We start from the raw sequence: 27,015 nt of genomic DNA on the forward strand, positions 1-27,015 counted from the left end.
GAGGAGCTCAGGTGCCCCACATGCTGTTGATGAGCCCTTTGTGTTCCAAACCTTGCATGGTTTGGATTCCTTGCCAGGGCTCTGAGTTATCTGTTAGTTTTGTGATCTGTTAGGAACTTCCATATTTATTCCAGATGGCCACTTCTTTTATTGCCCTGTTAAGTCTCATTTCCTTTTTCTGTTTCTCAGACACATCCTTGATTTTTTTTTTTTCAATTCTTTTTTATCTTATTTTTCTAAAGAAATAACAGTCAATTTTATTCTCCTGGATATATTGAAGCTAAAAATGCCAAGCAGAAGTTAAAATTTGTGGCATATTTTAAAGGTACACACTTAGATAATTCAATGTTTTTGCTTTTTTGTTTTAGCATGGATAACATTATGCAATATAGTTCTTTGGAATAGCTGCTGTATTTATTCCTTTTTATTTTTTAGTTGCTTATAATTTATTCACATTACATCCCAATTATTATCCCCTTGTTTGTATGTTTGTATCTTTTCATTCCCATCCTCCCTCCCTCTTCTGCCCTATTGCCCTCCCCTAGACCTCTGACAGGGGGCCTTCCTCCCCCACCAGCTGAGCATTGCCTATCAGGTCTCATCCTGATAGCCTGAACCTGATTGATTCATCATGCGCCCCAATCCCATTCATCTCCTCACCCCTTTGCACCTGCCCTCCACCCTTGCAGCCTTTCCCCCACCCCCCCCCCCACCCAAAAATCTTGTCATGGAAGCTATAGTATGCCAGTTCTCCCACACCTGCACCTCCAGGATGAACTTTCCAGCACTGTCCTAGCTAGCTTAGCAAGGGGCACGGCCAGCTCTATTGTGCTGCCCAGCAGAGACCCAGGAAGACCAGGTCTTCCAAGTACTGCTGCAGGTGAGGGTCAGGATTTCACCATGGCTTCGGGTGGCATGGCAGGCTTCTCACATCAGGCTATTTCTCTCCATCCTCATGTCTCTCTTCAAAGAGCTCAAATTCTGTTTCTTCTTCTCTCCTGTCTTTCCACCACACACATTGTGGTGGCTCCTGCTGTGGGTGGACCACTGGTGTGGGCCTCATTGTGCTGTGTGGTGGCAGGCAGACCTCTGTATGCTTGATTTTGTATTTATTGATGTTTCATTGAAAGATACATATATATTGATGTAAATATTTCTTTTTCTCCCCTCTTTGAGAGGTACTTTTAGAGGTAAAGACCTCAACAAGGCTCATTGATCATTCTGTACCTTTAAATGTTTGCCTTTTTTCTTGTTTATTGCTTTATCAACAGCTCAAATTATGAAAACTTGAAACCTCACCTTGTATGATTTCTTCAAACAGTTTTCCTTTACAGCACCTGAGTGACTGGCTGTTCTCCTTCCCTTGTCTTCGTCCCTACCTCCTGTCTCAGGAGCTCATCTTAAACAGTACCTGACAAATACCTTCTGCCCTCTGAGTGTCAGCTACACAATTCCCAGCTTGACTCCTGTACCTCACATTATAGCACCAGATAGCCCAGTCTTTGTCAGTCTTGTTATGTACTGGAGCTAATGGTACTAGAATAAAGATGACTTAAAGACAAAATAAAAGTGCACCCGTATTCTTTATATTTCTGCCCAAGAGCTAATGTGTCAGGTACTGTTCTGGATTCTTGAGATAGGGTCTTGTTATGTAGCCCAGCCAGCTTTGACCCCTGAGTTCAAATGATCCTCCTGCCTCAGCAACCAAGGAGTCTGGGACTCCAGGCTTACACCACTGCACTTTGCTTCTTCTGAATTCTATCATCACTGCTGTTTGAAACAGGGCCTCACCATTTAGCCCAGGCTGACTGGAATTTGACAAACATCTCTTAGCCTGCCTACTGCTGTGATTACTAACACGTATCACTGCCTGGCTTTGCTCTGGATTCTTGGTGGTGTCCTAGTTCCCTGTGTGCATCAGCCTTATTTGAGTCAGTCATTAACTTTGGTTGGTCTTGTGGCAGACTAAACCAGAAGGCTCTGTTGACTGAGCTGGGTCTCTATATAATCACTTCCTGGTTTTTAACAGTGAGTCCAGTCTTGTGTGTTTAAGTAGATGATGCAGTTGGCTAGGAATTTAGCACTAGAAAATCACACACGTAGAAGTACAAATTCATGGAGAAATACCTAGCAGACACCTGAATGTTGAAAGCTAAATTTCAAGAGACACTTAGACCTAGACATTATTGTCATATAGGTGACAGTAAACAACCACGGGGAGTGGACGTTTATAGCTTGCTGAGTAAAGTGTTCAGAGGACAGGACCTTGGAAATGGGAAGGAGTGGTCAGAGGCTAGAGGAGAGCATCATGGACAGGAGCCAAGGAAAGAAAGGACCTGAAGAAATCATACCCAACACCAAAACCCTTTTGTGGAGTAGGCAGTGAGGTGGCTTAAATACTTAACACTCCTGTTGTGCTCTGGTACCACTTCTGTCTGAGGTCTGAGCTACAGTTTTCACTTACTTTGATTTATAGCATCTCTCCTGAATGAGATATTTGTTATATCAGTTGTAATAGAAATTATTTTTGAACATGACTTTTCATGTAAAGTGATTTGTATTAGCCATCATTTAAAATTGCTTTTAAGATGCTTTTTATTATGTCATGGAGGACATCCAACAAATATATTTGAGTTCTAAGGATGTGAAAAATAATCAAAATCCATTTGAGATATACAGTAACTAAGTATAGAAGACAAATGATAATGGATAGTTATTGACAGCTCAACCTGCTGACAGTTGAACTGTGCATGACTCCTGTTGCAGTGCTGTCCCATACATCTAGCACTGTATGTACAAAAGATATTGTGTTGCCTCCTTAAAAATTCTATATAAAAAGAGAATAACTTTTGATATATTCTTTAGAACATGGCCAAAGAAGTGAAAATTGCCAAGTAGAAAAATAGATGTATATATATATTTTAAATGCTATATTCAAAAGTAAAAAGTGAGTAGAATAATACTTAAGAGACTACAATTCAAACATTTTGTCTTTGTTAAACATAAAGCTAGAGAGTGCCTGGAGGGAGCTTTGAATTCTTAGTTAGTTTTATTTAACATTTAAGCTAACAAGCATTCAAGAATGAGGGCAACAGAAAAATATTCTTAGATGTAAAAATTTAAGTTTACTGTAACATTCTCCTTAGAAGATCTTCTGCGGCGTAGAGACTGCCGGTGAAGGGAAAGGTGAGGTGTGAGAAGGACTTGATGCAGGTGTTTAGTCTATGTCCTTCCTGGCTGTGGGGGTGCTGAAATGATAGTCTTACATTGTTAGGAGCACCCTGTGGGAGTATTTTTGGGTGATGTTAACATATGAACTCATAAATTAATAAAACAGATAGTCCATCCTAATGTGAGTGAGCCTTGTAACTTCAGTAGCAGGCTCGTAAAGAACAGAAAGGTCTGCTTTCACCCTGCGTACCTGCCTTTGCCGTGGCCTGCCTTCAGTCTGCATCCTCTTTTCCCTGGTTCAGTGAGATACAGAGAAAACCCTTCCCTCAGATATGTTACTTAGGTTCCTTACTTCTTCTGTGTGGCTTACTCTGTGGGCATGTCTCTGCTCTCATTCCCACTTTTCCCTCAGCTAATGTGCAAATAGATGTCACATTAAAGCTCATGCCGCCTGGAAGTAGGTGGCTGGATTAAATAGGAGTTTTAGGGGTTCATGGTTTAGCTCAGAGTAGAGCACTTTCCTGATGTATCTAGAGGCATGAGTTCAGTATGATTTCTGGTGCTTTGTTATATTCATTTAAATAAACAGATGCTGGAAGACAGCTCAAAGAATTAACTCCAAACTGGACTAGTGCATTAGCGAGGGAATGGACTATAGGGAGTTAGTTTCCTGAGGAGATCCCAGGCAGAGCAAAAGACTCAGAAAATTCGAATCTGGGAAGCTTTGGCTGCTCGAGAAGGAGCTCACCTCCCAATAAGGAATCCCCGCCATCCTGATGACCTGTCGCACACGGAAGGCTGCGTCTGCACATTCCCTGGCGTTTGTTTAATTTTTTCTATAAAATTACAACACTGCTGCAGGATGACAGAGAGGAACTAAGAACTCTCCTCTCCCTAGTTGTCACCAGAAGGGTAAATAAATCCTTCTCCCTTGTCTGGTTCTTCTCTGCCAGTATTCTTTTGGAAGTAGCCTCCTGGTAGCAGAACTGCTTGCTATGTGGCCTATGGTCTTGTCTAGGCAAACAGAATGGTTTGACATAGATGGACCTGCAAAGACGTTCTAGGCTTCTTTTCCTGGAACTGGGTAGAAATATTCAAGAATTACTGTTTGCTCGTCAAAGTCAGGATTAGAGATTTTTCTTAGACTGAGAAGACATGGATCCCTCCCTTGTCTAAACGTTTCCCACGTCCCTCTCCTGATTCTTGGCTTGCTGCTCATTTAACTATGTGTGATGTGGTAGTCAGACTCATCAAAGTGAAGGAATGAAAATATATTTTAAAAATATGGCTGCAGGCTGGAGAGACGGCTCTGCAGTTAAGGGCACTGAGTACTCTTCTAGAGGTCATGAGTTCAATTCCCAGCAACCACATGGTGGTTCACAACCATCTATAATGTGATCTGATGCATACTGTTTATATAGTAAATAAATCTTTAAAAATATGGCTGCTTTGTATATAATATTAGTATCATTCTGCTAAGAAAAAGCATAAGCCACGCAAAGCCTTAGGTAGAGGAAGAGGAAATAAAGACAGCAATAGTCCAGGACGCTATGAAGTTTGAAGCTAGGACCACATTACTTAGAGCAGTGATTCTCAACCTTCCTAATGCTGTGACCCTTTAATATAGTTCCTCATATTGTGGTGACCCCCAACAATAAAATTATTTTGTTGCTACTTTATAACTGTAATTTTGCTACTGTTATAAATAGTAATGTAAATGTCTGATATGCAGGATGGTCTTAGGTGACCCCTGTGAAAGAGTCCTTCCACACACCCACACACACTCTAGGGATCATGACCCACAAGTTGAGAACCTGTTTGTTAGAGGTCAGTTTGGAGAACAAAGAGTGTCTTGAGGATAACCAGTATGGAAGTCAGTGATTTCACTAGAGTGCTTGTAGGCAGGAAGGTTAAGAGGGAAACGTTGATGGGACAGACAGACAGACATCAACATGGTGGGTACTGACTACCCCTGAAAGAGTGGCAGTTACTTCTTTGAAATAGAAGAGACCAGCATGTTTAAGCAGAACGAAGACAAAACCAGGAGCAATCATTGATAGAAAGTTTCTGTGAAATGGATAGCGTGGGCTCCTTGTTACTCTTTTATGATACTAAACTAAACCCTACCTGGAAAAAAAGGAACTAGAGGAATGAGCATACTTATATACTACACAGGGACCTTTTGTCAACAATGGATGTGTGTACCCAGGTGATCCCACATGATTATATCATTTAGTAAAGCTGTTGCCTTCTCAGCTTGTCAGAGCATACCCTATAATATCCATAGTGCATGGATTATCTCCTAACCACACAGTTCTCAGAACAGGCCCCTGTCATTAAGCAATGCATGATCATATGTACAAGGTTAAGAGAAAATGGAAATTAACAGAAAAGAGAAAAGGAAATAAACATTTTTAACAGAGTTAACACTCAGTAAAAGTAAGTAATAGATTCGGCTTGGTGGAGTTATAGAAACGTGAGAACAGGGCCTATCTATCTGTAGAAGTGGACAAAAGGGTGGAAGCTATACACCAGTCTAGTAGTTGGACACTAAAAGTAAATTTTTAAAAATTAGAAAGAAAAGTTTAAAACTTTTGTGGCTTTTTTTTTTTTTTTTTTTTTTTTTTTTTTTTTTTTTTTTTTTTTTTGAGTCATAAGGCCAGAACTTTGCAAACAACACAAGGAAAGAAAAGTTAGAAATGGGAAATCTATAAACTGAAGAGATTATAATCTTTCAGAAAAGAAAAGGGAAAATAATCAGAACACATCTGCCAATGGAAGCCTTCAACTCTGGCAAGGTTGATTTTACTTGTTTATAGAAATCAACTGAGGGGCTGGAGAGATGGCTCAGTGGTTAAGAGCACTGAATGTTCTTCCAAAGGACCTGGGTTCAATTCCCAGCACCCACATGGCAGCTCACAACTCCAAGATCTGACACCCTCACACAGACATGCAGGCAGGCAGAACACCAATGCACATGAATAAAAATAAATTGAAAAAAAAAAAAGAAATCAACAGATAAAACATGAGTCATCAAATAAAGATCACTGACACAAGAGACTAGAGAGATGGCTCTGCAGGTGAAATGCTTGCTGCACAGCATGAGGCCTATAGTTAGGATCCCTACAACCCAGGGAAATCTGGGTGGATGTGGCAGAGGTGGGATCTCTGTAGAAGTTGGCTAGCCAGACTACTAACTCAACAGTGAGTCCCAGGGTCAGCAAGATATGCCTCACTGTATCTATGCACACTGGGCATTTGTGTGCACCTACACACATGTGAACACAGAGGAACATCATATAACACGTGTCCAAAAAAGATGTATGACACAGACTTTTTGTTTGTTTTTTGAGACAGGGTTTCTCTGTGTAGCCTTGGCTGTCCTGGACTTACTGTGTAGACCAGGCTGGCCTCGAGTTCACAGAGATCCGCCTACCTCTGCCTCCTGAGTGCTGGGATTACAGGTGTACACCACTGCACGTGGCTGACACAAACTTTTTAATGCCTTTTTTTTTTTCTTCTTAATTTCACTTGCTTCCTCTTCTCTTCTTATATTTTGTGGACTAAGAAATGAGGCTAGGGCTTCACACTTGGCTAGGCAGATGCTCTACCACTAAGGCCCAGCCCCTCTCTACACCAGATACGTTACATTTTTCCTATGTGCCAGACATATTGGAGGAAATGCTGAATCTCACCTTCTAAAAGGAAAGAGTCAGAAATAAACAGCCAGGTACTGATGCAGCACAATGAATGCCCACAGGGATGCAGTTCTAGGGTACCATGGCAACTTGAAAAATCTGTGCAAGTCAGTCTCTGGAGGAAGGAAAGCATGCTGGAGAAGACATTTAAGCAGAACCCAAAAGCTCAGAAAGTGGTCAAGAGTGTGACAGCATTAGCACTTCAGGATGAGAAAATAAGACACGCAGGCTCTGAGAGCAAGAGGCCCTGTGAGCCTGGAGAAGACTCCATCCTGTCATAATTGTTCCAGCAGAAAAGGCCTTTGCTGCTGCATTCTTACTTCTGTACCTCTCTCACCCCAAGAGGTTTACAGCAAGTTGGTGGTTCTCGGGGCTAGGGAGAAAATCATCAACTCACATGGAACAGGGTGGCTGCTCCGTGTATAAGAAATTTTATGTTTACAAGGTAAAATCCTCTTGAACTAATCACGTGCCAAGGTTCAAACTATTACAGTGGGATAAATTTTATCCATTAGTTCATATAAACCTTAAAAATTTAAATTTATTTAATAATTGATCATGTGTGTGTGTCTATGTATTGGACTAGCATGTGGCATAGTATGCATGTTCAAATCAGGACAACTTGTGAAAGCTGATTCTCTACTTTTACTATGTAGATTCTGGGCATCGAACTCAGGTCATCTGGCTTGGCAGCAAGACCTTTATCAGCTGAGATATCTCACTGGTCCCTAACCTTTTAAATATTTACATTTTGAGGGCTACAAGTACAGGTCAGTGGTAAAGCACTTGGCCTGGCGTTCCTGGGTTGGATCTCTAGCACCACAAATAATATAACTAAAGTCTATTTACAATTTCTTCATAGTGGAACATTTTCCCTTTTCCATTCCAAATAATATCTTTCTAGAACTGTATCATCTTAATTTATGTTCAGTTTCTGTTGTGTATCCATCTTTCCTATTCTCACACAAGTTCAAGACCCTTACACACATGGGCACATACACGCACGTGTGTGCTTCTGTGTGACTGGTGGATTTACGGTTCACTGTGCTTGTTGTTTGACTACTAGGGATCAACCCTAGGGCCTCCTGCGTGCTAGGCAAATGGTCTTCAGCTGAGCTTCATCCTCAGCCCCATCCTGTATTTTAGTCATTTCCGTGCCTCGTCCTTTCTGCTTGGGCAACTTTTCAAGGGTTCTGTTTAGCTTTCGCTGACCCTTTACCATATGTTCTTTATCTTTCCTGCCTTTCTAAACACTGCTTTCTGGTGTTTTCTCCTGTTGTGTTGATACTGTGTCCATCATGCCACCTCAGTGAGCTTAGAGGTTTTGTAAATTCTAAGAACAGTGGTTACCCCATTTTATTTTTCTTTGATACTTGGTTTGCTTCTGAGTATATAAGTTTAAAAATACATATTAAGCTGGGAAGGTGGCTCAGTTGGTAAGGTGCTTGCTTTGCAAGCAGGAGGAGCTGAGTTGGGTCCCCAGAATCCTCTTTTAAAATGCCAGCCATGGCGATAGGAGTGGGGGGGGGTGGTGTTCCTAAACCCAGAACTAGGGAGGTGGATTCAGGAAGACCTTTGGAGCTTACTGACCAGCCAGTCTAGCTTAATTGGTGAGCCCAGACCTGAGACCCTGTGACAAAGAAGATGGACAGTGTTCCTGAAGATAACATCTGAGGTTACCCTCTGGCCTCCACATGCATGTACATAAATTTGCACATAAACCTGCACTTGTATGTATAAAGAAGTTCATTGAGATGAGGCTCACACACTTGTTTGGTGCTTATGAAGATGTAGATGAAAGCCACATTATTGTTTTTTCGTTCAAGTGGGAAAGCCTAATAAGGAAACAAAGTTGAAGGGTTTGGGTTTTCTTACTATTCTTTTGTATGCTAGGGGATTACCCAGGGCCTCACACACGCTGGGCAAGCATTGTACTGCTGCTCTATCCTCAGACTTTAAGTTCCTATATAGTGTGATATTTTGTAAATCTATAATGTCAGATTATCATGGTGTTTTGTTACTTTTCTCAGCTCTATAACCAACAAATGTGAAGAAGTCAGAGGCAGCATCCTCTTAAGAAATTTGAAGAACATGAAATTAAAGTGGTTCTGAATGTGAACAAAATTGCTAATGACACATTTTAATAGTTCATAATTACATAGATCTTCCATGCTTCAATATGTTTTTGCAAAATAAATTGTTCAAATACAAACAAATGGTATTAAATTTGCAACAGTACCACTTAATCACAGTCGGCAGACTGTTTCAGAGCTATTAATACTATTTCATTGTTCATTTATTTTTATAATTAGAAAGAGTAATGAGGTAGCATACATACACTCCAGTGTATTAAGTGGTTTTGAAAACCTCATTTTCTTCTTCTGAATAATAAATACTGCTTCCTGGAACAGGAACCCACATGTCTCATTCTTGTTGTTACACGTTGCATTCTTACTGATATAAATGCCTTTGGAACCTTTTGCATTTGGGTGATTTTATGAAGTAGGAAATTCTTTTGCATATACAGTCTGTTGTTGGAATTCTTTTGGATCCAGCAGTTGTTCTAGAATCTGTTCTTAGTGGGTGGGGATTCCTATAGAATTTCAGGGTTTTCTTCAATGGTTTGATGGATTTTGTTTGTTATACCTTTTTTGTCCTTTTGCAGCATGAAAACACTAGGGATGTTCTCAATAGGCTGCACTGTCAGAAGGACAGAGCCCCTACTTCAGAGCCAAGGAGTGCGGAGCACAGCCTGTTGCAGAGCCATGGTGGGATTTCACAAACATTGGCTTTGAGTATCCCAGGAAACCAAACTGGATTGCTAGGACAACACAGGAAGGAGACTGAGGAAAAGAAAGAGAGATCACTTTTAGGCACTCTAGAGTAAAGAGATTATTATGAGCTCTTTCACATATGTAACTCTGAGATGATAGTTTCGGGCTCAGGGCTCAGGGCTCGGGTTCAGTAGTAGAAGGCTTACATAGTCTAAGCAAGGTGCTAGGTACATTTCCCAATCACCACCAGAAAATAAGTCCAGTTTTGTAGTAAGTAAAAATTAAAAATCAGAGTGGTTAGAAACCTGTCACAGTTGCTCAGCTAGTAATTTGTTGGTTTAGACTTTGTATCCCTGAAATTGTTGATTCTGGTAATTACAGTTTCCTCCTGACTGTATTATAAAAGTATGTGAAGCCACAGAAAAAACATCACTGAAATTGGAAGTTTCATATAAGAGAAATTTACAGATCCCTTTGTGCACTCTTGTTTGTTTGTTTGTTTAGTTGGTTGGTTTGAGAAAGGATTTCACTATGTAGCCATGGCTGTCCTGGAACTTACTCTGTAGTCCAGGCTGGCCTCAAACTCAGAGATCCACCTGTATCTGCCTCATGAGTGCTAAGATTAACGGCGTGCACCACCACCTCTTAGCATACTTTGGCAGTCTGCATTTTCTGCCAGTCCATTTTGAATAATCACAAATAAAACACTTACAACCTGTTTTTGGTTGCTGCGTTTAGACAAAGAATTGGACAATTTCTAAGTTAAGTTATTAAAACACACCTTCTCAATGCTTGTATTTTTAAAACATCATAATTAATCTGTGTAACAGATATTGCTGGAGGTAAACAATCTGCCTCAGAATTTTAATGCTCCATAATGAGCTTGGATTGACTCTCCACCAAAACCCACCCAGAGGCTGCGTCTTCAGGCTGAGTGTGGAGCGTGCCTTAAAGAGGCAGTGTAGGCTGCCACTGTCTGTCTACCAGCATTTAATAAAGCCCCTGCCTGTACGTGCCCAAGTCTGCTGCACAGGGTGTGTGCTGAAAGAGGGGTAGTCTTATATGGCAAGTATATTCCAAAGCTATATTTTAACTGGAAAATTTGGGGGTCATCTGATATGCCAGAAAATGTTTATATTTTATTACTAACATTCAATACTCACTTATGATGTGTTTGCCTGTGAGGTTACCTTTTGGGGTCAGTATGCCTTGACCTCTCCTTTTCTCCATAGTTGACACAGGACTCACAGCAATGGACTACAGGAGGCAGTGGGGGAAGGTGTCCTCTGCCCTCTGCTCTTGACCCCATACTCCCTGCTCCTGCTTGCTGGCTGACAGTCTGCAGTCCTGCCTTTGGTGGCTTCTTTCTCTTCATAGATTACCCTTTTCTCTCATTTTAACTTGTTGTAAATGGGCAGGGAAGCAGAGGCTCCTTTGTGGGTTTTCAGAAAGTGTCATGTGTATGGGCACAAAGATGGAAGAACTTAGTTTGACCAACTCAAATGTGTTTGGAACAAAGTCTCTCCAGAAGTCTAGAACTGTGGCCACGTAGTTTGTAGGACCAGAGGGTAGTCTTGGTGTCTCCCTGTGATCTATATTATATACCTTAATGCAGATTTGTAGCTATTTTTCTAATGTAAGTTAGAAATTATGTTTATTTCTGCATATCATTTTCACTCTTAAATATAGGCCCAAATTTCAATTTGTGAATTCTTTTGACATCTATTAAGAAATTTGTTTGCCATACATGCATTTCAGCATGATCTCTTGATAGCTGAATAACTTTGGGCTCCTCAATTACCCCAAGCAAAATTATTCTGCTTCCTGCTGGCGGTGGTGACAGCAGCAGTGTGCCTAGAGCTCCCAAGCACAAATGTCTGCCTTCCTCTTCCCCTGTCTGCCCTGGCTTACTGGCCTTTCATATTTTATCAATCTGTAAAGAAAGAAAGAAATCGTTTCCATTGTTTCATTTGTACTACAAGCACCGTTTTAGTGGAGCCTCTCGCTCCTTCTACAGACATTAATTGGATTCCTTTTGTTGCCCTTTGTGGAAATGCATACAGCCCAGTTGCAGTTAGTTGTGGATCTGAGTAGTATTCAGAGAGCAGCAAGACGTCTTGATAAAGATTTGCTGACGTCATCTTTAATATACTTTTCTTTCTGTTGTCTAGTTGCTGATCATCTGGGCTGTGATCCTCAGACACGATTCTTTGTCCCTCCTAACATCAAACAGTGGATTGCCTTGCTACAAAGAGGAAACTGCACCTTTAAAGAGAAAATTTCACGGGCCGCTTTCCACAATGCAGTTGCTGTAGTCATCTACAATAATAAATCCAAAGAGGAGCCAGTCACCATGACTCATCCAGGTAAACAGGAAAAGGGGCTTACAGTTTTGCCTCTTTTTTGAAATTACTACTTTGGGCATTCTTCTTCCTTTGGCAAAATCATAATCTTTGGTGTAATACTATGATTGTAGTAACTTTTGGTATTGTCACTTAATGGAAATGCATCTTTTTTTCTTTAAAAGAACCTGTAAAATTTCCTAATGGCTGGTTAGGATTGAGCTCACAGTAGTTTTGCTCTTCTACTCTTTGTGTGATGTCTTTAGTTATCATGTGCTTGCTATGGGGGTACTTCTATCAGACTGCAGTGGGCTCTCAGGGTTACCTGTCCTTAGAACAAATGTTGAAGCCACCTCAGTGATGAATACACACAGCAGTGTTAGACCGTTTCTTCATCTCTTGTGTAAAACACTTAAGGCTTTGTCTAGCAGTAGTTGCAGCTTATCGAGCATTTACACTATGTATGTGTACATGTGTACGCACGTTTGTATGTGTATGCCCACCACTTTGCCATGGCTTCTTAAGAGCATTTGCTGCTCTTGCAGAGGACCTAAGTTTATTTACAAGCACCTATGTCAGTTGACTCACAACTTCTTGTAACTCCAACTCCAAGAGATCCGATGCCCTCTTCTATCCTTTTAGATACTTGTGCACAGGTGTGCATGTACACACACACACACACACACACACACACACAGAGTATATGCACATACATACACATAAATAAAAATAAATATTAAAAACATGTTTAGGACAGTCCTTGTAGTCACATATGATGTAGGTTCTCTCCCAGTCTTACGGACCGGAAGAGGGAAGCCAGTAAGAGCCTGTAAAAGAAGGATAGACCCAATTTACTAATACTCAATCTCGTGAGCCTGGCTCTGAGATTCTGAAGTTTGATGTAGCTTTACATTCATGAGGATTCTATAGTACAGTGTCTTAATCAAGAGGTGCCTTTTTAAAAACACCCTGGTTTTGTTTGTTTGTTTACATTTATTTGTATATGTGTGTAGAGGTCAGAGGACAATTTGAGGATGTAGATTCTTGCCATCCACAGGGTGGGTCCTAGACAGGTGGATCCAAGAGCTAGATAGCCAGCCAGTGTAGCTGAAACCGCACAGACGTCTCAGCAGTAAGATGGAGAGCAGTAGAGGAGGAGTCCGGGCGTCATGTGACCATCACTTACTCTGATATGCTATAGAAGACCCAGTAAAGAAAAAATCTAATGTGAGGCAAGTTTTGGGAAATGCTTACAATAGTGTACTTGAAGAGGCTCTTCATGTTCACTGATAGACTGAGGTGTTCACGAAGCCTTAGCAGGAGTAACTCTTTAATAAAGCTGTTTGCTAGGCTTGTTTGACCATACAGTTCTTTATCAACAATGGTTGTAACAGTAAAAACTAAGAGGTTCAGAAGTAGAGTACACACAGGATGAATTCCAGAGGAACAGCAACTTCTTTCTATAAAGCCAACAGGATGAAGGTCTACATAAAGACATTAGCAAGTGGCACTGCATTGTGTCTAGAAATATCTTATGCCAGCCCTTTAGAGAAGCCTTATAAATCAGTAATAAGCTTACAATAGATAAAGGACTTAGTGATTACACATTTCATTAATCATTAGGAAAACTGCAATCTAAACAATAAGATACTCTTTCACACCCACTGCTGTTGGGAATGTGGAGCCAACTTGGAAAACTGTTCAGTAGTTTCTTTAAAGTTAAGCACAGATTTACCATATAAGCCAGCAGTCTTACCTCTAGCAGCCAACACAAGAAAAATAAAAAGAAAGGGGGGAAAAAAACAGAGGGGAAAATTTCCACAAAGATGTACATTTAAACATCCTAGTAGTTCATCAGTAGACAAACAAAGAAATGCATGTCCATAGAGCAAAGAACAACTTACCAACTACATTAAATTAACTGGGCTGCAGGAAGATTGCTATGAGTTAGGGGCCAGACGAGGCTATGTATTGAGTTTCAGGACAGCCTGGGCTACAAAGTGAGACCTTGTCTCAAAACCCTACTGATATATGGATAAACCTCACAAGCAGTTTGTTTAATAAAGGAAACCAGACACAAAAGCCAACTGCTGTTGCCTGGTTCCAATTTATATAAAATATTTAAGAAATCAGATGGAGAGAGAAGGAAAGCATGATTAGTGAATATGAAGGAGAACAATTAATTGAGTGTGGGGGAAATTTCTAAGCATGATAGAAGTTTTCTGAAGTTGAATTATGGTGATAATTGTACATCTCTATAAACTTATTGAATTGTGCACTTATAAAAGGTAAATCTGGGCTGGAGAGATGGCTAACTGCAGGCACCACTTGTACCAGGGGACATGATGCACTCTATCCTCTGTATATGCCTGTATCCATGTGAATATACCATAAAAAGACACATTATTTTTAATCTTTGAAAAAAAAGAAATATAAGCTAGAAATAGTGATGCACACCTTTAATCCCAGCACTTTGGAGGCAGAGGCAGATGAATCTCTGGGTTCGAAGCCAGCCTGGCCTACAGAGAGAGTTCCAGGACAGCCAGGCCTACACAGAGAAATAACAAACAAGAAAAATTATATATATAATGCAGTATATGTTATAATAAATATTATAATAGTTTAATATAATATTAAAATAAAACTATTGTATAAAATAAATAAATAATTATATATAGACAATGTAAATTATATTTGATTAAAACTATTTTTAATACAGACAAAATAAAAAGCAGCATAAAACAAATTTCTGTTGAGAATTTTATTCTAAGGAGACAAAGCAAAGAAAACTCAGTAAAGGAAAATGAAGTCACAGGAATACTTAGTTTCCTTTTGCTATAAAGGACATAATTGGGACAGCTGACAAAATAAGATTCTTTGACTGAAACAGTTCTGAGTTATATGTCCTCAAATATTCTTACTTTGATACATCATCAAACATTCATGAGATGGTCTCTTGCTTTATTCCCATTTTGAGTGTTCTGAGTAGAAATTAAAAACCTATAAAGATAAAACTTATACTTGAAAGTGAACATGTGTAAAATAGAGACATACTTTGCCTCCTAATTAGTGGAGAGGTGTCAGGTGCCTTTGAGGGTTAAACTGAAAGATTAGTGATCGATCCTAAATCTGCTTTTTGGTTAGATATAAGCCAAAGTACACTATTACAGTATTTTTAAAAACAAAACTTACATAATTATTTAAATAAAATTCATGGCTATTATCTTAACAAAAAGCAGTAGGAATAAATCTATTCATTAAAAAGATTTCTGCAATATAATTTTTCCTTTGTAAAGATTTTACAATAATACGCCATTTTATTTGGGGATTGTGTGGGAGGCTAGGTTGTTTCTCAATAGAAAAGCCTTTTCCCTGTTTTCTTTGAGCTCCTAGGTTGGTTGCTCATTGTTTCCCGTTTTCCCAAACAGAATAAATTTTGGGGGGAGGAGGTGTCTCTGTGTAATAGCCCTGGCTTTCCTGGACTTGCTTTGCTTTCCTGGACTTGCTTTGTCTCTGCCTCCCAAGTGCTGGGATTAAAGACTTGCATCACCACACCAGGCCAGATATAATGTTTTTGTTTTGGGGGGATTTTTTTTTATGTTATACAATTTTTGTGCCTGGAATGACAAGTGCATCTTATAAAATTATGAGATCAGTGTATTTATTCCTTCAAGTTTGAGGTGGCACTTATTTTCTTTCCAAGCATAGCTTTCTTCATTTTTCTGGCATGTTTTTCTATACAGCTAATTGTTTTTAACTGTATTTAGCACGAAAGTTCATGATACGAAGCTGTATTTGCAAATGGCAAGCATTCTGTGAAACACATTGTAGGATCCAGAGTGTTTTCCTAAGGAACATGTCCACCATTGGAGAGACAAGCGTGCATGAAGTGATGACGGAACTTCCAGGCAAAAGGCTCCCGACTATTAAATGTAAGGGACTTACCAGAAGACTTGACTGAGGCGGCCTCAGTGTGCTGGGCCCTAAGTACTTAAGACTATTTAAGATTTGGCCAGAGAGAAAGCTCCTCTCACTAGAGGAGCCGCGTCAGTCCAGACAATGACTGTTGTGGAGTCTAAGAGTGGATAGGAGAAAATTAGGCTGAGCTAACTGAAAGCAAGTAGAGGGGTTTGAATTACTTGTTAACTGGATCTTTTTTGCCCTCACATTAGACCTTTATGTGTAAATTTGGCACACATGGTACTTCTTCCATGGACTTTGGTCATGCGTAGAAAATAAACATTGAATTATGGTTGCAAGAAGGCTTTAAGTTGAAGGGATCCTGGGGGTTCCCTTGATGAAATGACTTTTGAGCAGAAGCCCAAAGTTTGAAAAAATACTCTAGGCAGAAGGTGCCTCATGAGTAAAGGATCTATATGGAAAAGAACAAAGCAAAAATGTTTTAAGGCTGGGAGCTGGATGGGAGTACAGTGTGAAGTAACCAGTGTGGCTGAGTATGGAGGGATGGTCACAGTAGTATCAGACTAAATTTACTGGCAAAGTATGCCAAAGGCAAAACTATTACTCAGTAATAGTGTATGAGGATTTTGAAAGAAGGGAGGTGGTGTTTTCTGAGTCAGTGAGGTTAATACCATTTATTGGATATTGTGTTGTCCCAGCTTGGTGCTAGGTTCTCCCTAGGTGTGAAGCCTCCCATCTGCAGCAGCATGGTAGCTGTCCATCCCACATAGGATGCTATGAGGAAGAGTATTTAGAAGAGCCCAGGGAGAAGGTGTGGCTGATAGTACTTAAAATTTGGTTATAGAAAAGTAAGTATTTCAGCCTGGTGTATGTACCAGAAGCCTGTTCACCTCTGAGAAATATGGTTAAGTAGAACAGTTTTACATTAGATGATCTGAAGCCCTCTGACTCCCATCCTGTCAGGGAGGCGTTTCTTGATGATGAGTCTTCAAAATTGTGGTCCTCTTCTAATCCCTATTCCCCAACTCTCAATTATGTACACACTAGCAACTCTCCATCTCACGGACATGGTAGTCAGCTCTAACCCTCCCTAAATACCATTTTCATCCTATAGGGCAGCACTTCTTATTCAAGGAGTGTCAGAATTATTTATGATGCAACTATCATAAAGCTACTAATGCCAGCACCCTCTCCTTCCCTTTGACCTGTAACTCAGATTCTCAAGGGGTGTATGCGAAGACCCCACTTGTATTCTTACAGCATCTCTGTTGACCCTTCACTTTAGCAAAGGAACATTGGATCGATGCTTCTCATTGCTACACATTTGAAGATGAACTAACACGAGGTGACAGTGAAGGACAAAGAAACAGGTGCCTGTCCTTGGTTAGTTACAGTCCAAGGCTCCTGCCATCTTCAGAGACCTTTGTACCTGCCAGCACTGTCCCTTTTTCTGTTCTGCTGCCCCTTTCTTACTTGACTATCTATATGGAAAAGCTCCTAAGTCTCTTTCTCTTCTCTTCAGTGGTCATCAGTATGCCTTGAACAGTGTAAACATGTTTTTATTCCATTGAGGTGTTTAGTTTTGATATTAAGCTTTGTTCTCATATTGCTTAAACAGATCTTAAAATTCCATGTTTTAATCGATGTACTGTGTTTTCTTGCTTTGGCCATGCTTCCACAGCTTGACATCTTCTCCTAGGGAAGGCCCTTCATCTGGTGGCCGAAGGACATCTTCCCAGTGCAGGGTCTGTGATAAGAGTGACAGGAAAGACTATTCAATATGTGGTTTTACTTGTTAACTCCTGTTAGAAGAACGAGTTATTGTTGTGTAGCCAGCAGACGTGTGTGGTGATGTAAAGGCTCGGATAGTAGGAATAAAACACATTTGCCTGAAAACTAAGCCTGGGGTTTTTGCAGACTTTGCTGCTGCTCTCTAGTAGTCAGAATGAAATCTTATCATGTCATTGTCTAATTGAAATCTCCATATAGATTTGTATGCCTTTAGGAATGTATGCACATTCCTAACCAAATAATCTGTTGCTTTTTAATCTCCATGTCAGTCGGCAGTAGTAACCTTAGATTTTGGCTGCTGAACACAAGCAATTGACTGGCTCCTCTCCTTCCATCAAATTCTTAAGGAATTTATTTTAGCTCGATAGATAGCAACAAGTAGAAAACATACTTTATAAAATACAGAAAACTGACTTTGAATATAAAAACATACCTTACAAAAATTAGTTTAAAACAACCACAAACACACTGCAAAAAAATACCTTTAACATATCAATAATTTGGGCCACTTGCTATTAATGAATGAATAATATAGTCATGCTGCTGTTTTATCACTTAAGGGTTTTGTTTGTTTTTTAACTTTTCCCTGAATATGGATTTAATTACCTCAGAAAAGATTGAGACTGCAGTTTTAATTGCACTGTTGTGGTAGGCAAAGTTTAAAGTGTATGTTCACTTTTGTCGGTATTTCCAGCTATTGCTCCTGTGGATTTTCTATGTTGTACATATAGATTTTTTTAAATATTAAAAAAATAACACACACACAACTGTGTGGTGGCATGTGCTTTTAATCTCAGCACTGAAGAGTCAGTAGCAGGCAGATCTCTTAAGTTCAAAGCTAACCTGGTCTACATACTGAGTTCCAGGACAGCAGTGCTGCATTGAGACCCTGTCTCAACTCAGAGAGAGAGAGAGAGAGAGAGAGAGAGAGAGAGAGAGAGAGAGAGAGAGAGAGAGAGAGAGATTGAGATTTAAAATCTAAAACTGAGCCACACGGCAGCAGCACATGCCATTAACTCCAGCACTTAGGAGGCAGAGGCAGGTGGATCTCTGAGTTCAATGCCAGCCTGATCTACAAAGTCCAGGACAGCCAAGGCTACACAGAGAAATTCTGTCTGAAAAGAAAAAAAATCTAAAACCAATACACTGAAACATTTTCCCCCTAAGATCTATTTTTATTTGTATGTCTGTAAATGTATGCCACATCTGTGCTGGTGTTCATGGAGCCCAGAAGAGGGCCAGGTTCCCTGGAGCTGGGTTCCAGGTGGTTGAGACCCACACAAGTGAGAGCTAAGAGAACTAGGGTTCTCTGGAAGAACATTTTTTAACTTCCAAGCTATCTTTCCCCTGGAGCCGTAGTTAAAAATAATAGCTTCAAAAAAATAAATGTAGTGATTCCATTTAAAAAATGTCCCCATGGGTTCTTAACTTTGCCTTAATTTTATATACCTTAAGTGGGAGGAGAAACCCTTCTACCTTGTAGGTATTTGAGTATAATATGCTTTCTTGTTTGAACTATTCACTTGATGTACTTTTTTCTCTATCTCGTGCTTATCTTTTTCCCACTGGCCACAGAAGAGGAAGAAGGTAAAATAGTATTAGGAATCCACTTAAGTTTGGAATGCTGTTTTGCAAGTAGATTTCATGGGGCTGAGAGATGCACAGGAGTGGCTGCTGTGCAAGCAGCAGGACCTGAGTTCTGATGCCAGCACCCATGTAAAACAGCCAGGTACTGTGGTATATGCACTGGGCTATGGAGACAGGCAGATTCCTGGAGTTTATTGGCTAGTCAGCTCGACAAAATCAGTGAACCCCAGATTCAGCCAGAGACCCTGTCTCAAAAAGTAAAGCTAGAAGGCCAGTGGAGATAGCTCAACCGGTAAAGCACCTGCCTTACAAGGCAAGCCTCATGCAACCTAAATCCCACCCTTAGAACCCACATAAAAGTGGAAAAAGAGAGAACCAACTCCATGGAGTTGTTTTCTGACCTCCACATATGTGACATACAAATGTCCCCAAACTATAATAAATAAAAATTAAATAATTAAAAAATAAAAATAAAAAATAAAACTAGAGATTGATAGAGGACAACAACCAATGCCAATGTTTGGCCTTCACACACATATGCATGTCCCCTGCATCTACACACAAAATAGAAATCAATTTTATAGGTCACAGGTTAGAAGACATTAACAGATGCATAGAGTACTGGGGCTTAGTGTGAAAGTTAACATGTAGACCACTCTCCTCCAGCTTAAATCTACCCTGGTTGGAATGCATGGTTGTGTGCTTAACCACCTACTTAAAAGTATTTTATAAGAAAGTTATAACAAAGCCTACCTGTAAGAGTTTTATTTGAAAAGGACACAATACCAGGGAGAGAGAATTTTGGAACACAAATAATAAATAAGAAGGTATTCATTAAGGTGACATGCAAATTGGCTTTTAAAAATCAGCAACAAAGGACATATGTGGAAATGTCTGGCTTAAGAAGAGTTCAAGTAGAGAAATCCTTAGGCCCTTAATTTTGGGAGCTCATCACTATTGGCTAATGAACGCCAGATTATTAAGAAAGTGTCCTTGTGGACATAATCTAATATGAGGAAGTGGTAGTCTTACACTACTCTTGATATTAGAAATATTATTATATTCATTTTAGCATTTTATTTTAGCAAGACACTTAATACTGCTGTAGAGAAAAGAATAAGATGGAAAAACTGTAAACCGTCCCTCTTAATGAGCATACTTGGAACTTGAATGTCAAAATGAACCTGTGACTCCATATGCATATAAAAAGTAAAAGAAAATGGAAATTTCATTATGAGTGGCGTATTTGCCTGGTCTCAAAGTGCTTCCTCGCAGAATATTTACTGATGACACAGGGGAAAAGAGTAGCTTCATGGTACAGATGTCTGGAGGACATTGATTTCACAGATGATCAAAGTAAACACCAGTAATGGATGGAGCAAAATTGCACCATCTGGTAGTGAAAAGAGCACAGCATGGCCTCTGTGTTGGTCCTGCCCTAAGTGCGTGACCTGGACCTAGCTTCGGGGAAGCACCCTCTACAGAGTAGCTGAGCTGTAAACCCTCAAGGTCATCAACATCAAGGAAAGACTGAGGGACTATTTGAAACTGACAGTCTTTTAAAAAATAGCTAGGTACTTTAGACAGCTTTGGCCTACACTGCTACAAAGAGCCTTATTGGGAAAACTGGGGAGGCATGAAAAGGATTCTGAAATGAGATGATAAGATTTATCCATTCAGAATCATTTTTAATTTGGAGGGACTGTTTCCCACTCCCCCTCCTCCCTGCCTCCCACCCCTGGTGTGTGTGTGTGTGTGTGTGTGTGTGTGTGTGTGTGTGTGAGAGAGAGAGAGAGAGAGAGAGAGAGAGAGAGAGAGAGAGAGAGAGAGAGAGAGAGAGAGAGAGAGAGAGAGAGAGAGAGAGAGAATATGCATACGTTATATATTGGATAATGAGGCAAGGTATCAGGCCAACAACTTACCCTCAAAGGTTCTAGGTTCTAAATAAATAGATACTTGCAACTTTTCTGAAAGTTTGGGATTTTTAAAACTTAGTGAATTAGAAATACACATGAAAACTACATTAAGATTTCAACTCACCCCCGTTAGAAATTTAACAACAGCAAGTGCTGGCGAGGCTGGTGGGGCAGATTGGACGGCAAGGAACCTTATGTAACGCCAGTGAGGACGCAAATAGACCCAGCCACTATGGAAATCAGTAGGGAGGCTCCTCAAAAACTAAATATAGAACTGCCATCCCATCCATACATTCACTCTTGTGAAAGTATCTGAAGGAGTCTTAAATCAGCATGTGATTGCAGCAGTGGCCACAGTAACCAGGTCACAGAATCAGTCCAGGTGTCCATCTGCAGATGAGTACATGGAGAGTGTGTATATACACAGTGGAGGCTTTTGACAGTTTCTGTTTGTTTTGAGACAGGGTCTCACTTAATGTAGCCCTGCCAGTCTGGGTCTTTGGGGTTTGGAAGAATAGTTCCTATGAGGGGAAAGCCAAGAGCAGAGCTCCAGAGAAGACATTTTTGAATAGTTGAAAGACTGTTGTGTGGAAAAGGGGGTTTCACTGACTCTGGGATTCAGCTTAAAATTGGAATGTTCGTTATAGTCAGTGCCACTATGTGACTTATTGACAGGACTTTCTTTTCATGATGGGCAGGGTTGTGCCTTAGCAGCAGATGGTTTGTCCCACCAGGAGATAGGCTGTAGTTTACTTCGTGACTTATTGACAAGACTTTCTTTTCATGATGGGCAGGGCTGTGCCTTAGCAGCTGATGGCGTTTGTCCCACCAGGAGACGGGCTGTAGTTTACTTCGTGACTTATTGACAAGACTTTCTTTTCATGATGGGCAGGGCTGTGCCTTAGCAGCTGATGGCGTTTGTCCCACCAGGAGACGGGCTGTAGTTTACTTGGTGCTGTTTTTTCTGAGTACAGAGCTAAGAGCCATGGATGGCATGTAGCCATGGATGGGCATTTGGAAATCTTTATTTGGGTAAAGCAGGCTTTCTTTATACTTTAACTACCTGTAGCTGAAACTGGTTGCCTTGTAAGGGCTGATATTTGTAGAGTTCCTATAATCTGTTGGAGGTGGGTAACCACTCCAAAATCTTTCTGCCAGAAACTTTGGTCCTACTGTCTCTTCTTTTTTATGATACAAGAAAAGGCCCAGACCAAGATTATCAAGTGAGTTCTCAGTCAAGAAGCACTGTGGGGGAAAAAAGTTGGCATTTAAATTCTTGTCTTAGTCAGGGGTTACTATTGCTGTGATAAAACACTATGACCAGAAGCAATTTGTAGAAGAAAAGGGCATATTTGGTTTCCACTTCTGCATTACTGTTCACCATTGAAGGGAGTCAGAACTTAAACAGGGCAGGAACTGATAGAGACCATGGAGGAGTGTTGTTAATGGTTTGCTTCTCTTGGTTTGCTCAGCCTGCTTTCTTATAGAACCCAGGACCATCAGCCCAGGGGTAGACCCACCCACAATGGGCTGGAACCTTCTACATAAGTCACTAATTAAGAAAGTGCCTTACTGGGGCTGGAGAGATGGCTCAGAGGTTAAGAGCACTGGTTGCTCTTCCAGAGGTCCTGAGTTCAATTCCCAGCAACCACATGGTGGCTAACAACCATCTAGAATGAAATCTGGTGCCCTCTTCTGATCTGCAGGCAAATATCGTATACATAATAAATAAAACCTTTTTTTTTTAAAGTGCCTTACAGGCTTACCTGCAGCTCAATAGTCTGGAGACATCTTCTTAATTGAGATTCTCTCCTCTCAGATGACTATAAGTTGGTCAGTTAACATAAAAACTATCCGGTGCTGTATATTGTCTCTTAGATTTACTTGTGTGAGAGTGAAATGTTTCTTTTCAGAGGAGTAAAGGAATATGTGTTCAGAAGATCCTTGCTCTATTTGAAGATAACCTAGTCCTGTGTCCTAGTGAGTCATCAGTGACTGAGGCCTCCCTTGGTGGCAGCCCCATTTGGCTCCCCTACAGTTTCATGGCAGGAGAATCCAGTTGTTAGTTGGCACTATGAGACTTTGTTGCGGCTCCACTACAGCTGCTTTTATGCCAGTGTACTTCTATGACAGACCTTTGCCTTCCAGTGCCATGATATCAGCTGTCCCTCCTTGCCATAACTCACTGCCTTGTCCCATAGACCACAGGTCTTGGTTTTCAGCTATGTATCTATTCATAGTTCCACTGTAACCCTAAGCAACTTCAGATGTACATCTTAACCTAAAATTCTTCTTCCGGTCCTTCATCCATTGATTTCTTCTGGGGCCTGATCTTATAGCTGTTCTCCTGGGTCTTCCCACCTCACTAAGCTGTTAATCTCAAGTCTCAAACTCAATAGCCAGCTTTCTGGTCATTGTCTCTGGCTATTTTCCCCTCTCCTTTTATTTTGCTTTCTTGAAATTTCCTGTTTCTTGGGCACATTCTCTATGTTTTCTGAGTTTTTCTCCTGACTCTACTATGCTGTTCCCCTTAAACCACTCCCAGTCACTTTTAAGATTTCTTAAAGATTGTATATATGTTTGTTTGTTTGTTTGTTTGTTTTTCCAAGACAGGGTTTCTCTATGTAGCCCTAGCTGTCCTAGAACTTACTCTATAGACCAGCTGGCCTTGAAAATTTTTTAAGATTTCTTCAAAATTGTATTTATGTTTTAGCTTCATGTATGTATGTGCTCCCACATGAGTACTTGGTGCCCCTTGAGGCCAGAAAAAGGGTGTTAGGTCCTGGAACTGGAAATAGATAATTGTGAGCCACCATGTAGGTGCTGGGAACCAAACCTGGGTTTTGTTAAGAGCAGCCAGTGCTCTGAACAGCTGAGCAATTTCTCCAGCCCCACACTCAGTTACTTTGACCAGCAGTTCCACTGGGGCAAAGGCTGTGGTAAATATAGCTCACCAGATACCCTCAGAACCATTTGGGGTTCCCAAATGCCTTGAATGTCAGGCTGGGAGATTTGAGTAGAAGAGAAACAGCATTTGAACTGAAGAGTGACAAGAAACATCTGTGTTTTAAGAAACCAGTAATAAATCTCAGCAAGAAATCTATAACTGAAACAAAATCCCCTTTATCCATCAAAATTACTGCTGTGCTCCCCTCTAGTACCCGAGAAAACCAACAGCTTCGAGCTTGCTAGGCAAGTAAATACTCTGCCACTGAACTTACACCCTTGCCTTGGTGGTTTGAATGAAAATGCCACTGCTCCCCATGCCCCCACCCCCACAGGGCTCTTACTGTTGGGGAGGAATTAGGAGATGTGGCTTTCTTGGAGGAGGTGTGTCATTAGGAGAGCATGCTGTCTGCCTCCTGCTCTTGCATCAAGATGTGAGTTCTCAGCTGTTCCTGCTGCCATCCCTTTGCTCTACCATCATGGACTCTAGCCCTCTGAAACTTTAAGCCCAACTAACATTTTCTTTTATAAGTTATCTTGGTCATGGTGTTTTGATATAGCAATAGAAAAGTAACTAAGACATCTGCCAAACACTAGAAAAGGAAAACATAGCTAAGGACTTAGAATAGAGCCATTGGTGAACAGCCTATGCTGAAACAGGTGGAAAGCAGTGTGGGGCTTGGCTGCCCCTTGGCAGCTGAACAGAGTGTTGTAGAAAACCCGAGTTATACCTGCCATTTCAATGGCCATTCTAGATAATTTAGATCTCTTTCACTTAGCTTGTGGTGTTCTGCTTAACAACATATGAAAGGTTACTGGGTTTTTCAGGAATAGCTAGTGCCATTGCTAGTAACAACCCAATTATAAAGGTGCCATTGAAGGTGCTGGTGGCACACCTTTAATCTCAGCAGAGGCAGGTGGATCTCTGTGATTTTTGAGGCCGGCTTGGTCTACAGAGTGAGTTCCAGGACAGCTAGGGAGAAAGAGCACATGAGCATGCCCTTGAGCTTCTAAAAAGGGAAGTTTCCTAAAATTGTCTATATCTGAGTTTTGAAATTCCTTAGCTTTGCAAGGTGACTTGAACTTGATAAGTTCAACTGTTGGTCTGTTTTCAATGGGATCTTACACAGAGATGTTATTTTCTAGAAAGCAGGCAAGCTTACAGCAGAAAAGCTGAGCTGCTTTTCTCCCTTTGGAGCCTGAGGTCATCAAGTACAGCCCCCTCTCCCCCAGTCTTCTTTTGCCAGCATCCCAGCCGCACTGTGCTGGCCACAAGACTTACTCCAAGGTAAGGTGAAAGGAAGGAATCTGCTACTTCCCAACTAGGAAGACTCACTCCGTGAGCTGAGGCCTGAATCTTCTTAGCATCAGGGAGGGTCACATTGGTCTATAGGTACCTGAGTGCCTCCTGAGCTAGTAGGGAACAGAGTCCTATATTCTGGAGTGGGCTTTTTTAGTTCCTTTTATTTTGGTGAATAACAGCGGATAACTCATTAGCTATAGCACTATAGATCTGCCACCAAATTTGCAATCAGTACCTAACTATTTGAAAAGAAAAACTGATCTTTCTAAGGGCTATACAGCTTTCTCATTTTTGACTCTTAGGCCTTACGATTCCAGATCCCCAAATAGTTCCTAATTGGGCACCTCAAAGTTGATATAAGCACGATTACAGTGGTATTATATATTTCCACTCATCCATTTTATCTTTGAAATATAGGACATCTGGTAGTTGGCTTCTCTGCTTTTTACAGGAAGACAGATGACCCAGCAGCTCTGTGGTCGTTAGCGGTGGTGGCTTCTATGGCACTAGAGCATTACACATGCCACACTAGCCTGCTGCCACTGTGCTGTGTCCCCAGCCCTTTTAATTTACTTACTGTTTGTTTATTGTTATTTTTACAGTCAGTATCTTACACTGTAGCTCAGACTTTCCTGGAACTCAATGCAATCCTCCTGTCTCAGCTTCCCCAGTGCTGGGATTATAGGCATGAGCCATCATACCCAGCTTCTTTTAAACTATTTTATTATTGCTTTTAGAGGCAGAGTTTTATGTATTCAGGCTGGCCTCAAAATTGTTGTATAGCTGAGGATGACCTTGACCCTTCTACCTCCTGAGTACTGGGGTTCCAAGCATGTACCATTGTGTATGAGTTTTTGTGCGGTGCTGGGGATCAAACCCTGGGCTATGTGCACTCCACAAACTGAACCTTACCTTAACTCTCCTTTTTTTTTTTTTTTTTAACCTATTTTGAGGCAGTGTTTTGTTGAGTTAACCAGCTTTCCCTTGAACTTGCTACCCTCTTGCCTCAGCCTCCTGAGGAGCCATTATTACAAGTACACAATACGAGACCCAGCTTCATTCTGTGTTTTCATGGGGAGAAAGATGAATAGAAAATATTATTAATGTCTCTAATAACAGAATCACTTCTGGAGATTAGAAAATAACAGTTTTGTCAATGCCATTATAGCAATTACTTCATCAGTGGATACTGAGAGCTTTGAGTAAAAGCTTTTTGAGGCTTTAGCTGTTCACAGGATCAGAAAGTATTACTCTACCAATTGCTTATTAATTAATAGAAATACATTTACTTACAATGAAATCTGGCAGGTACTAGTTATTCAAGTCATAAAGTTTGCCATCAGTAATACTAGTAAACCCACCCTTTGCTTCCTGAGGTGATTCCCTGGAGAGGAAGGAAGGGATTACCTCATAGCTCTCCTACCAACAGTGAGAGGACATCAATCAGGACTGATCCAGTGAGTCCAGACAGAAAGCGTTTTCAAAATACCTGCCATCAACGCTTCAGAAAGGGCAGCATCAGGCAGCGTGGTGGGTCACAGCTGCCACCCCCTCACTTGAGGTGGG

At 40.8% G+C, this 27,015-nt stretch overlaps 1 protein-coding gene across 1 annotated transcript in view; it reads left to right on the plus strand.

Annotated features, from left to right (window-relative positions):
* Rnf130 (ring finger protein 130) overlaps positions 1-27,015 on the plus strand; it is a 103,532-nt gene that overhangs the window by 19,730 nt on the left and 56,787 nt on the right. Inside the window, 1 exon segment of the mRNA XM_051168201.1 lies at positions 11,815-12,009. Within this exon segment, the coding sequence (XP_051024158.1) occupies positions 11,815-12,009 (195 nt within the window).

The sequence above is a fragment of the Acomys russatus genome, chromosome 25 (assembly GCF_903995435.1).
Source record: "Acomys russatus chromosome 25, mAcoRus1.1, whole genome shotgun sequence".
In the NCBI taxonomy this organism is placed as follows: Eukaryota; Metazoa; Chordata; class Mammalia; order Rodentia; family Muridae; genus Acomys; species Acomys russatus.